This window comes from Notamacropus eugenii, chromosome 2 (assembly GCF_028372415.1).
Source record: "Notamacropus eugenii isolate mMacEug1 chromosome 2, mMacEug1.pri_v2, whole genome shotgun sequence".
NCBI lineage: Eukaryota > Metazoa > Chordata > Mammalia > Diprotodontia > Macropodidae > Notamacropus > Notamacropus eugenii.
In genome coordinates, this window is record NC_092873.1 from 22,242,213 (window position 1) to 22,255,905 (window position 13,693).

At 47.4% G+C, this 13,693-nt stretch overlaps 1 protein-coding gene across 8 annotated transcripts in view; it reads left to right on the forward strand.

The window, feature by feature from the left end:
• ANO1 (anoctamin 1) overlaps positions 1–13,693 on the forward strand; it is a 187,579-nt gene that overhangs the window by 19,765 nt on the left and 154,121 nt on the right. For 2 of the 8 annotated variants that reach the window (XM_072639400.1, XM_072639401.1), the window contains exon 1: positions 2,396–2,643. The exons of the other annotated variants lie outside the window; for them this stretch is intronic. In XM_072639400.1, the coding sequence (XP_072495501.1) occupies positions 2,580–2,643 (64 nt within the window). In that variant the 5' untranslated portion in view covers positions 2,396–2,579. Of the gene's footprint in view, positions 1–2,395; positions 2,644–13,693 lie in introns of those variants that run through there. 8 annotated transcript variants of the gene reach the window in all.

The window sequence follows — 13,693 nt, forward strand, 5'->3', positions numbered from 1 at the left end:
GCGCCTTCATTGGTGCTCTCTCTCTCTTACCCTACCCCCTTTTTTTTATTGTAACTAGCTCTTTCTGGCCACCAATCTGACTGGACCCACAAGACTCGGTAAAACTGTTGCTTTCACAAGCTAAGGAGACTAGGGAATGGATAGCCCTCCCACTCCTCCAAAGGCTCAGGATGCCCCATCCCTGTGATTCCCTCAGTTGTGTGGAGAGGTGGCCCAATTAGTCAAAAAGCCTTTAACAAGCATCCACTAGGCACCAGGCATAAAGACACAAAGACAAAAAGGAAACTGGCCTGCCTTCAAAGCGTTTACCTTCTGTTGGGAGTACAATAAACAAGGAAGCAAACATTTAAGAGATGTTTATGTAAGAGTAAATCCAAAGTGATTTTAGGACACTAGCACCAGGGAGGGTCAGGGAGGTGGGTGGACACCTGAAGAGCCAGAAGCCATGAAGGGAAACTAAGACTTTGTGGAGGTGGAGGTGAGGAGAGACTGCATTGGGATGAGGTGGGAGGCAGTCTGTGCAGGGTCACAGAGACTGGAAGAGCAAGCATAGAAGGTTGGCTGGACCAGAGAGTGATGCGCAGTGAGGGGGGATGGGGAAGGTTGACTGGAGCTATGTTGGGAAGGTCTTTGAAGGTCAAGGAGAGGCATTTACGTTGCCGTGGAAGTAACAGGGAGCTGCTGGAGATTTGGGAGAAGAGATGACCAGGTCAAGCTTTGGGACGATCTATTTGTCAGTGTGTGGAGGATGCCATGGAGAGGGAGAAGATTGTGCTTAAGGAGAATTATTGGGGGCTCCCGCAGTGGTCTAGGTGGTAAGAAATGCTAGCAGACTGACTGGTGTTTTTGTGAGTGGAGGGAAGGGGATGAGTGGGTGGGTCAATGTTGAGATCTCCAAGCTTGACTCCCATCAGCCTACCCATTGGATTCTACAAGTGACCTCTCTAAATCGGGCTACTCTGTTATCTGGAGCTGCATTGCACACAAGGATGGGGAGATGAGAGCTTTCACTGTCTATCCGAACCTTTAAGGCTCCAGATGTCCCCAGGGACCACTGTGTAAAACTGATCCTTAAAATGCATTCCCTCTCGGTTCTAGAACGCAACCTGGCTACACTGACCGCCTCTTCAGGCTTCTCACTCAAAGTGTGGAAGAGATCGATGGCACGGACAAAATAAACTCACCTTTCAAAACTCAGCCTAGCGAATCTCCCCTCTCATTCAGTAAGGACAGACACCCTTAGAGGAAAATCACACGGGGGATATGAAGACAGTTCCAGCTCCACCTCTACTGGGCTCCCTCCATTGCTGAGGGAGAAGTACGGATAGGAGGCTTCCCTACCCTGAGGAACATCCCCTCCCATGGCCAAGCTTCACCCAGTCCCACTTCCAAAGGGGGTCCCCGTAAGGGACTCCCAGGATAGTAGGAGAGAAAATAAGCATTTCTATCAGACGTGTTCCAGGAGCAGTACTAAGCGTTTTCATTTGGTCCTCACAACAACACTTCGAGGTAGGGAATTCTTACTACCCTCATTTTACAGTTGAGGAAAACCGGGGTAAATAGAGGCTAAGTGACTTGCTCAAGGTCACATAGCTGGCAAATATCCAAAGTGACCTTAGAACTCAGGTCTTCCTGATTCCAGGTCCAGTGCTCTATCTACTGGTCCACCAACTCTGTCCTGGGAACACCCCCCGCACCACCCCCCGCCCATACTGAGCCTCCTATTGCCGTCGTTGGGTGGGTGGGTGAGGGGTTGAGAATAGGGGTCCTAAGTACAAAGCTGCAGGCCCTGAGGGACGATCCCGCCTCCATGCCCAGGTTCTTCTCCTCCGAGCCCCCGCCCCAATCCCACGGGCTCCCCCTGATGCCCCTTCACCGACCAGGGCTAGGACTGAACTTGGACAGGGAGTGACAGGAACAGGCTCCCTGTAGGGGAGCCCTGGGAAACCCAAGAGAGGCCAAGGGAAGGGAAGGGCAGAGGAGAGGAATGGCATCCCTCGGAGCGCGCACAGCTTTGCTTTGGCCGTTGGGGTGGCCGGCGTCTTGGCGGCCGCACGTATGAGGCTCGGTGCCGCACCGCACCCCGCACACCTTCTGTCAGGAGCCGAGGGAGTCGGGTGACCGGCCCCTCGGGGCGCTCGGAGTCATTGCTTACTTAACGCGGCCTCTCCCGCAAGCAAGAGGGAAAGGAGGGCATGAGAGGAGTGGGGTCAGGGCATCCTCCGCAGGTGTGCGCCCCGCTGTGCCTGGTACCCAGGAAAGGAAGGGGAGGGGGAGGAGAAAGAGGAGGAGGAGGAGCGGGAGCAAGGGAGTGGGCGTCGCCGGGAGCGCCTCCTGCCCACCCACCCCACCAGGGGCTCTGGGGGAGGGGCCGGATCGGCTCTGGGCTCAGTTCCTCGCGCCGCGGCTCCCAGCCCTCTCTTCCCCTCTCTGCTTGGCCGGCCGCCGTAACCGGCCCGAAGGATTGACGGTTGGGCTACGGGGCCTGGAGAGGGTAGCGGTATATCCCGAGGCGGTGTGAAGAGACTCTCTAATCCTAGCCCCTGGAGCTCCCTCAGCTCTGCCTGGGAGCTGCAGACATGAGTGAGGATGCCTTTGACCTCCAGACCCTGCCTTCAAAGGACAAGAACGACTCGAAAGAGGGTGAGTCTAGTCCAGCCGGGGAACGCGATATTGGGGGAGGCGGGGGCACAAAGGGGGGGTTTGCTGCCGGGCATGTTTGGCAAAGGAGTCAGAGCTTGGACCATCGCGCGAGATTGAGGAGGAGGGGGGATGCCTTTTCTCTAGGCTCATCTTTGGATGGGGAAAATAAACTAGAAGAACTTGGATGCCTTAGGAGACAGGTTCCCCATTAAACTGACTTGGGCTGGGTCCTGGGTACCCTCTCCAGTGTCCCTGAGGGATGTGAAGTGGCAACCAGTCAGGTGCCAATGGTCAGTTACTGATGGCTCATATAGCAATTGGAGGAGGGTCTGCAGCCCTCAAACTATGTCTGTGCTCCTGCTCCCCACCTACATGGAGCTTTCCAAAGTCCCTACCCCTACCCAAGGCCAAAGGAGCTGGGCAAGCCATCTGAGAAGCTAGAGGCGGAGCCCTTGCCAAGAAGTGACTTCTTTCCATAAACCCGGGCAGATAAATGACAGCAAGGCTTTTCGGATGTTTTTCCTGGGGACTATTAATAAACACACACACTATTTTGTGCTAAGATTTACCAGTGATAGAAAGGCACTACTCTGGCTTAAAATAAAAATGGGGACCGCAGAGGAACTTAAAGGGCCCAACAAAAACGATGTGTGTGTGTTTGTGTGCGTGTGTGTGTGTGAGAGAGAGAGAGAAAGAGAGAGAGAGAGAGAGAGAGAGAGAGAGAGAGAGAGAGAGAGAGAGAGAGAGAGAGAGAGAGCTCAGAGGAAGGCGAGCAGGGAGCTTGAAGGGGGACTTTCACTGACACCCAGGCCCCTCTGATATACATCAGAGCCTGGGATATTTTTATACTAATAATTTTAAAATAAATGACCCTGTCCAAGTTCACTGGAGGGTTAGTTTTTTCCTCCTCTCCCAGTTCATAGGTTATTAGATAAACCTCCAACGGGGCTACTTAAGGAAGGGGGATGGAAGGCTAAGTTTTATTTAATTGTAGGGCAGGATGATCTTAGATGAAATCACAACAGTGAGACTTTCTGTGGCCTACAATCAAAATGCCAACTCAAACCGGTTACTGCTAAGTATAGAGTGGGGAGTCCTTGCTTTTACTCTCTCGTTTTCTCCTTCTCTCCTTCCCTCTATCTCTCCGCATTCCCACGGAGACTGCTGTCCCAGAGTCTGCTTATTAAACAGGCCAATATTTAACTGGAGTTCAGCCCATTTCTAAAAGTAACACTGTTCACCAAATTACAGACCCCCCCAGAGTACCCCAGAGAGCTTGGGGAACTGGGGGTCAGGAGGAAGGGAAAGGAAGTAGCTAGGGTTTGAAGGAAGGGGAAAGACAGAGGTGGAATTAGCCTTGCCAACATGCCAGCCTGAAGAACGAACAGAACTTTATTCCAAATGATTGCTGCCTTGCAATAAGCAAAGGCCTCTGGGAGCAGGAAGGTCACCCCAAACTTCTGGTTTCATCAGTGTGGGAAATTCCTGCTGTGAAAATTCTCTCCCCACCTCACCCCCAGATTAGAAGCTCTTCTGTAACTTAGATTTAGGTTAACAAACATATATTAAGTACCCACTAAATGCAAGATGTAATATTTTACAAATATTATGTCGTATAATCTTCACAACAACCCTGGGAGATAGACGTTGTTTTTATCTTCATTTTTCAGATAAGAAAACTGAGGCAACCGGAGGTGAAATAATTCACCCTTGGTCAAACAACCAGTATTATCAGAAGTCAGAATCCAAGGTCCCTTATCCACCTTGAAACCCTGGGTGACCGTTCTCGATGATGTGAAAGACCAATCTTCAAGTATCTGCACTTGGAGCTAGAGGAAAGACCAGAAAGAATCCTGTAGAAAGTCAGTTTCTGGAGGGCAGGGACTGGGGTTTGGTCTTTGCATCCCCAGAGCTTGCCCTAGGACCTTGCTAAGGATGAGATGCTTTCTAAATGTTAGTTGTTTTCTATGCCTTGGAAATGTTCCTGGAGTGGGGGTAGAGGGGGCTGTAGGGCTAGGCTCCTCAGGAGAAGAACTGCTCCCTCTCTTCTCACTTGGTCTTTTAACACAAGTGTGTGTGTGTGTGTGTGTGTGTGTGTGTGTGTGTGTGTGTGTGTGTGTGTGTGTGCAGAATTCATCGATGCTAATGCATCACATAGCTATTGAAGACCACAGGAACCTCATAAGCTTTACTTAGCACAGCCCATCGATCAAAGAGCATTATCTAAGCACTTACTCTGTGCTATGCACTGGGATATGTGCTGGGGGTAGAAAAAAAGGCAGAAGCAGCCCTCAAGGAGATCACACTCTAATTCGAGACACAACATTGACATAGAGGTACATGGAGAATAGATGAAAGGTGATTGGGGGTGGGGGAGGATTGAGGGAAGGTTCTAGAAGCTGGAGGGACCAGGAAAGTCCTGCTGGAGGTGGTCTCTGAGCCAAATCTGGAATGAATGTAGGAAAAAGCATTGATGAAGTCTGTGTGCCAAGCACTGTGTGCTAAGTTCTGGGAGTAGAAATACAAAAGACAAAACACATTCTGCTCATGAAGAAATTACTTTTAATGGGGGATGGTAACCAAGGATGGGGCATTTTGGTCTAGGACTTCCTTATAGTGAGTGAACAATTAGAAAGGGAGTAAGGGAAGGAGAAAAGGAAAGGAAAGGAAAGGAAAGGAAAGGAAAGGAAAGGAAAGGAAAGGAAAGGAAAGGAAAGGAAAGGAAAGGAAAGGAAAGGAAAGGAAAGGAAAGGAAAGGAAAGGAAAGGAAAGGAAGAAGGAAAGATGGAAGGAAGGAAAGAGAGATGGAAGGACAGGGAGGAAGAAGAAGGGAAGGAGGGAAGAAGGAAGAGAGAAAAGAGGAGAGGGAGAGAACGAAAGAGGAAGAAGCATTTATTAAGTGCTTACAATTTACAAAAATACTGTTGAATGATGGATCTAGAAATAGTAAAATAAGACAGCCCCTCCTCTCAAGGATCTCACACTAATATAGGGAGAAAGTACATATAAGAGGTTTCTGCTACAAGTCAGATGGAAAGGTCCCATAATCCTTAGGGCACAGCAGAAAGGCTAGTGGTAACACATCTTCTTTATCATCATTTTTGCCAATAAAACCTCTTTAAGCCATTTGTCAGTGCCAAGGATCTTGGTTGTGAGAGCTTCCTTTGCTCCAGGTTAGGGTTAGTAGCTGTGGTTGCTGGGGAAGTGGGCAGTCAGTGGGGGTCTTCACCAACTACTGAGATAGTTGCAAAGTTGAGAAAGGCAGGAGAAAGCAAGGACTTGCCACTTGGCTGCTCCCTTGGAGGGTGGAATGGGGAACTTTGTCAGCTGGTCTAAAGTCTTTAGAACTCTGACACCATCATTTGCATTTGAATGTTCTCTCCTACGCACCCCCCAATCCTGGGGCTAGGGTGTCTAAGCTGAATTGGAGCCCTCCTAGACAGCCACTTTCCCTGCCTGGGGGAGGGGAAGGATAGAAGCACAGCTTATAAAGCCAATCAGTGAAGAGTGACCAGGAACAAGGGCTGACAGCAAGAAGAAGTATGGGACAGGACTGGGCAGGATAGCTTGGCATGGCCACCTCTCCAATATTGAGTGGGGGGAAGGGTGACCACTGGTGTGTTCTCTCCCCTCAGGTCATAAAACCATCTTCACATTCCCAGCCAAAGAATGCCCCCCTAAAAGGAGCACTGGGAAAGCCAGGCCATGGCTCGGGGCAGGGGGCGGGGTGCCCATCTAGGCTTCCTAGTGGATCTAGGATTGTGCAAAGTGGACTTTTCTTGGACTGATTCTCACCATGACGTGAGGAACACCTTGTGGGCAAGACTTAGCCTTGCTCTGCCTGGCCCCAGGGGATGGAACCAGGAGCACTGAGTGTGAGTGACAAAGAAGAAAACTTGGGATCCATGTCTGGGAAATGTTTCCAACTAAGAGGGAGGGAACGTGCATTTATTGAGCACCAATTATATTATGGGCACTGTGATAAGCACTTCATGAATATTACAGTCAGCTGCCTTGGGAAATGGTGAGTTCCCCATTGCTGGAGGGCTCCAAGCAAAGACCAGAGGGCCATTTGTGGGGAATGTCTGGTTTAGAAGGGACTGGTCTCACTGCCTCTGAGCCCTTTGCTGCCCTGAGATCTGATTCTGGGGTCTTCAGTGGTAAAAGTACTCAGAAAGATTCAGCAGAGATTGAGAAAAAGAAAACTATTGGGGGTTGGGAAGTAGGAAGAGCCCTGAGATTGGGAGTCAGGAGGGCCTCAGTGTTCTGTCACAGTTCCTATGGGACCTTGGGCCAATCCCTGCTCTTCTCTGGGCCTCAGTTTCCCTCTCTCTAAAATGAAGTCTTTGAAGGCCTGCCCGGCATTGAGACAATAGTCAGAAAGGCCAACGAGCAGGATATTTAGCTGTCTCTGCTGGCCATCCCATCCACCCTCTCCCATGGCACTAACAGAGCCCTTCTGGGGAAAAGAAGGGCATATTCCCAGGACCTGTCATTGTCTTCTAGCTCCAGCTTGCATGGACTTTCCTCCAGAGGTGGGAGATAGGGATGCAGGGGTGCAGAGTTTGTCCTGTGGCCTCACATTTCTACTTCTGGGAGCTGCTGGGTGTATCTGGGACCCAACCCCAGCTTCTCAGACTGTAGTATCACACTAAGAGCCCGGGAAACATTCTGTGGGCAGTAGGCAAACACTTCTCCGTCTAGTACATAGCTATGGGTGGAGACTCACACCTGCCAAGGATGATCCACCCAACTGGTCAGCTCCATTTCATTTCTTGCGCCAACTGGGAGCGGCTGGCTATGTTTTTCTGCCAGTTGTTTTTAAGCATATCTTGTGGATTGAGTGAAGCCTAGAAGGGCATGGTTTGAGGATTTGAAACCCAGTGAAGGGAGGAGCTGACCAGCTCTGTGACTTTGGGCTAATTCCTTAATCCCTCTGGGCCTTGGGCACCTCCTCTCCATCCAGATTAGCTGGCTGGCAAACCACAGGCCGGAGAGAGCTGACTTTTTTTTAATTACCCTTGAGCTCAGAATGTTTTTGCATTTTTAAGACAATAAAACTTTATTTTTCGTTTAAACCCTCGTTAACTTGAGGGTAGTGTAAAGATGGGTGTGGCCTTGGCCCCAGGGCTGGAGTTTGCTGACCACTGTATGGCTGTTCCCAAGGCTCCCTTCCGGCTTTAAATCTTTAAATCCCCAAATCCCTTATTCTTTGGGGACCTCTGTTATTAAATAAAGGGTTGGATTAGTAACCTGCAAGTCCTCTTGTAGAGTTGGGAGATGGCTCAGCGGACTGAGCACTGGACCTGGAGTCAGGAAGACATAAATTCACCTCCAGCATGCATCAGACATTCACTAACTGTATGACTCTGGGCAAGTCACTTAACCTCTGCTTGCTTTAATCCCCTGGAGAAGGAAATGGCAAGCCAAGTCGGTATCTTTGCCAAGAAAACTCCATACTGGGTCACAAAGAGTAAGATGTGACTGAACACAACAGCGCAATCCCTACCAGCCCTAAAAGGTGGTGAACTCCTCAGGAGCAGGGACTGTCTTTTGCCTCTATGTCTCCCCTGTAATAATCACAGATCTTGGCATATGGCAGGCAATTAATGCTTATTGACTGACTAAGCTCAGTTTCCACATTTGCAAAATGGGGTCTGGCACTAGATGATCTCTAAGGTCCCTTCTGCCTCTGAATCAATGATCCTGACCCAGGAGGCTATTGAGCCACTTGAAGTGTCCTGAAGGAAGTCCCAGCCATTCCATGGCTACACCTTGTTTGCTCCTGGGTTTAGTGCAGTGGTGGACAAATGCTGTCTTGGCTTACTTGGCATCTGTTCCCTTCTCTGCCCAGCCAGAGCTGCTACCACACATGGCCCTGGCAGGAGGTTTGCTGATTTCTTGAATTGCTTTTTCCCAGGCCTTGACAGTCCTGACAGGGCAATGGACTCTTCTTTTCATTTGTTCTCTTTTTGAAAGGTAGGGCCTGCTGTCAGAAAGCCCTGGGTGGAGTGTTGGCTCTGCCCCTTAGCAGCAGAATCAGCAGGTCTTGATCCCCTTCCCTCTACAAGCCGAATGCCTGACTTGGCAGTTATTCCTGCCCTTCTCACTTCCCAGGGTTGTCAGAGGGCAAGGTCTTTACCATCCCTAGTTCTCTAGTCCTGTGATATCATGGGACCTGATACTTTAGCTAGTCCAACCTCATTGGAGGAAATGGTGACCGCAAAGGGAGAGGGGGAGAAGCACGTCATACTCTGAAGGTGTCAAGTTCAACTCAACAAGGGCTTTTTTTTTGCCAGCTGCTACAGGTAATGAGCAGCTAGGTGGCACCACAGTGGATACAGCACTGATCCTGGAGTCAGGAAGACTCATCTTCCTGAGTTCAAATCTGGGCTCAGACACTTACTAGCTGTGTGGCCCTGGGCAAGTCACTTAACCCTGTTGGCTTCAGTTTCCTCATCTGTAAAATGAGCCAGAAAAAGAAATGGCCAACCACTCCAGGATCTCTGCCAAGAAAGCCCCAGATGGGATTACAAAGAGTCACAAATGAGTAACAACTACCACAGGATGAGGTCCCTGGAACACAAAGGACCAAAAAAATGGTGAATAGTCCTTACCTGGGAGAAGCTTTCTTTCTGCAGGAGGGTTATAAACATGTTATGAAGTTACAGACATTTTTCATTATTGCTAGGTTTGATGAAATTCCTCCCACAGCATTCCATTTCCCACCTCTATGTCTTTGGACAGGCATGTACCATGTCTAGAAGGTACTTTCTCCTTACCTCTGCCTCGTCAAATCTCTGGCTCTCTGCAAAACAGAGCCCAGATGCCACTTCCTACATGAGACTTTTCCTGATATCCCATATCCCTGGTCCCCAATTAGTAGCACTGACTTCCTCTTGAAATTTCTTTGGATTCTGTATATGTATATTGTACTTGCTTACACACACACACACACACACACACACACACACACACACACACACGCACACACACACACACACGTATCCCATTGGGACACTGGGAGATCCTTGATCTTGATGACAAGGACTGATTGGTTTTGCTTTTCTTTGCATCTCTAGTACCTAGCATGGTACTTTGTACATTTTGGGTGCTTAATAGGTATAGTAAAGAGAACCTTGGACTTGGACCTGAGTTTGAATTCTAAGTCACTGGGCTTAGCGACTGGGCAAATCACTCTCTCTATTATTTAGTTTCATCATCTTTGAAATAAAGGGATCGGACAAAGTGTCCTTTAAAGTTATGTTTAGCTTTAGATCTATGGCTCTGTAAATAAATATTTACTGAATTGAATTATAAAGGATTCATAAATAGTGACTTTTCATTTTTTCTCTATCTCACTTTAGGCTATACAGTTCAATACTTTCTACCTCAGTTTAACAGATTATAAAGGCTAAAATCTGTTGAATTTGGAGTCAGATGAGTTCAAATTCAGCCTCTGATATTTACTAGCTGTCTCTGCCTCTGACTTTGACAAGTCAGACCAACTTTGTAATATGGGGTTTATGTATATGGGAAGTATCTATCGCACACAGTTGTTGTGAGAAACAGATGAGATGATGAAAGTTAAGTGTCAGAAAACTTGAAAACCTTGTGTTATTGTCATGCTTATCTTTTAAACAAATGTTTGATGAATATCATGAAAAACAAACAAACAAATGACCAGTGGTGTCATCTGCCACAGAAGACCCCCACCCTTCCATAGAACAAACCAACACAGCAACCATGTTTCTGACAGTATGCCTTATACTGCACTGTACTCCAACACTTCTCTGCCATAAGTGGGATGGGACGTATGTTTCACGCTCAGACTCTGAATTCATCGTTGGTCACTCCACTGACTAAAATCTTTTTCTCTTGTTTCCCTTTATATTAGCATAGCCTTCATGGAGATTGTTCTCTTGGTCCCACTTACTTTGCTCTGTATCCATTCAAAGAGTTCTAGGCAAATTTCTTTGAATTCTTCAAAATCATCATTTCTCACAGAACAGTAATAATCCATTAACTTCATGACTACGCTTTGCCCAGCAGTTCCCGTTGATGGTCATCTGTTTGGTTTTTAGTTTTGTGGTTGTTGCTAATGCCACAAAAAATGTAGCTATAAATATTTTGGCATATGTGGGACCCTTCTTTCTATCTTTAACTTCCTTGGGGTTTATGCCTAGCATTAACAGTAAAGAGCATGAACCCTTCCTAATAATTTCAAATAGTTTTCCAGAATAATTGGACTAAGTCACATGCTCATTTTCTTTGTTATTTTGTCAACAAAGATGAGAATCATCACCCTACCCTGCTCTACCCTACCTCTTCTAGGCAGGATGCATGAGAGCTACCCAAGACATAACCAGAAGCCATATTCCCGGTAGAAAGTCGAATCAGCAAGGACCCTGACATACACAGGAAGGCCCATGCACAGGTTCTTAGATCTGCTTTTCTAAAAGGAAACCAACTTTTGAGGGATCAACAATCTACTTTAATCAAGCACATATATCGTTCACTTAGTACAAGCGAAAAAGTCAGCATCCTAAACTTCAGAGAAAATGCAAACAGAGAAACAAAGATCAGCCAACAGACAGGGCTTCCAACTGTCTGACCATAAGCAATACAAGAATCACAGATCAACAAACAGATCCAACTGTCTGACTATTACATACATGCATGGTTACCAGAGACAGAAGCACCAACATCTGGGTTTTCAAGGGGGGGGGGGGGAGGTGCTTAGCGGTTGCCCAGAGTCTCATATAGACAAAGTAAGCCCCAAAGTAAAACCAGAAAGGAGTGATCTCCTCATCCCTGGTAGACTGGAAGCAAAGGCTGGGTGACCACTTAGCCAAGATTCTGGAGAGGGTGTTTTGATCAGGTCTGAGTTGGACTAGATGGTCTTGGAGGTCTCTTCTAGCTCTGAGAATCTGAGATCCTATGATTTCTTACAAATCTTCAATAATTCATCTTGATTAATTATCTCCAGTTTTCCCTGTCTATATCTTTGTACATATCTTGGTTGTTTAAATCTTGTCTGCCCCCTTAAAGGGAGAAGGAGAGAGGGAGAGGGAGAGGACAAGCTGAGTTCCTCAACTGGCTGGGTCCTCATTCAGAAAGCTTGGACAACTCCTAGGTTGTGTTTGTCCTTCATTCTCGAAAAGAACCATGACACCAGAGAGATAATGACAGGACTTGCAGTTGACTTTGATTTGAGTGAAGTTTTTGGAAAGGTGCATGGGAAGCATCTTATGAAGGCCTTTAAACCCAACTGAGGAGTCTGTCTTTGATCCTGCAGACCATAGGGAGCCATGGAAGACTGTGGAGCAAGAGAATTTCAGGGTCAGTTCTACACTTTAGGAAGATGGTTTTGGCTACTGTATTGAGGATGGATTGGAGAGGGTGAAGATATGCCTGATGGTTTTTACCACAAGGTGGTATTTCTAAAGGCCACTTGCCTCTTGATATGAGCTGCAGGGATACAGGCTCATGAACAGCTATTAGGATTAAATTAGCCCTTGAGGGTTAGAGACCAGAACCATGGGGTGGGAGGAGAGATCAGGGCAGCTGGCACCAAAAATTAGGTTGGGAAAAGAGAGGGCCTTTCTAAATTTGCTCTTGGTCATAGGGGGTGGGAGAAAAGAGATTCATTCTGAGATTCTAGTATGCTTCAAAATACCAGTTCTTAGGTAAATGAAGGTCAAGGTTCTGAAGGAAGGGGGCTACATATACCAGTGAGCTGTTCTTAAGTGAATATGGTAGCAATCTCTTTCCTGCCCTTCATGGTCACATTTCTCCACCGTGCATCTGTCCATGGACCACACTTTCTGAGTCTTCCCATATTGCTACTTCTAGACTTGAACACCTTTGGGATCCATTCACTTTGGTCCTTCATGTAGAGGTGCTGCTTATAGTTTAACCATACCTTGTCTTCCCCTGTGCTCTTTGTCCATGATCTTCCCCATCCCTAAGGGGCTCAGTGTCTGCCTTCTGGCCTGAGACTTCCACCAGAACTCATCCTTACATTCCAGGATTATCAGTGACTGCTTAAGTAACCATCTGCAGCTCCTCTGAATTTTTGTTCAACCTTCAATGGAACCAGAGACCTTAGATTCCATTGCACGGTTTTGTTGAATAGTTCTTATTAACTTGTTGCCTACCCATCCACAGAAAGGGAGGATGAGTTTATGACAAGAGTCAGGAGTCATGTGTTGATGGTGGATGAGGTGATGATGATGATAAAATGCTTATGTGTCCTTTTGCTGAGTGTAAGCTCCTCAGGATGGGCAACATGAGGTCTAGAGTACCCTGGCCATTGGAATTCATGTCAATATAACACTCACCATCCTCATACTCTGGATGTCTGAGCAAGCACCATGTCAAAAACACTCCCATAATGAAAACAAAGTGCTGGGTTTGCCCAGAGCTAAAAGTTTTTATATATAAAGAAAACAACTCCAAGCTTGTGTACACACACACCCACTGTCCCACACACCCACACACCCCTCCTCCCAAGGCAGAGAACTGAGCCCAGTCAGAGACTATTCACAGAGACTTAAGTCATGTATTGGGAATGAAGATTCAAGTTGTCCCTTGGCTTTCCTTCCGTTCCATGGTCATGCCAACTGCCTGTGAAAGGATAGAAGAAAAGCTAGACATCTGAAAGATGATGACTTAGCATCCTTCCTCCAAAGTCCTGAGCAATCATGGTGATGATTTATTCCCCTCAGCATCCATCCAAATTAATCCTCAGGTGGAAAGTGAAAAGTTGTCTAACGCTACCCAGCTACTGTATTGGGGTTCAGTACAGCTCTTCAGCTCACATCCAAACACATGGATCATTGGAGGTTATGGGTGTTGCTCTGGAGAGTGCTGTTAGCCAGCTAACATCCATCACTGCCCTCTTCTCTCTATCCCCTTTGTCTCTTAGGCTTTAATCAAACACATTTTGCCAGTACATTTTTTTTGTTGTTGTTAACCTAGGAGCAATATAATGGCCTTTCAGGTGCATGTGATCATCTCCTCTGTTGTTTAATGGAATTTAGTTGTA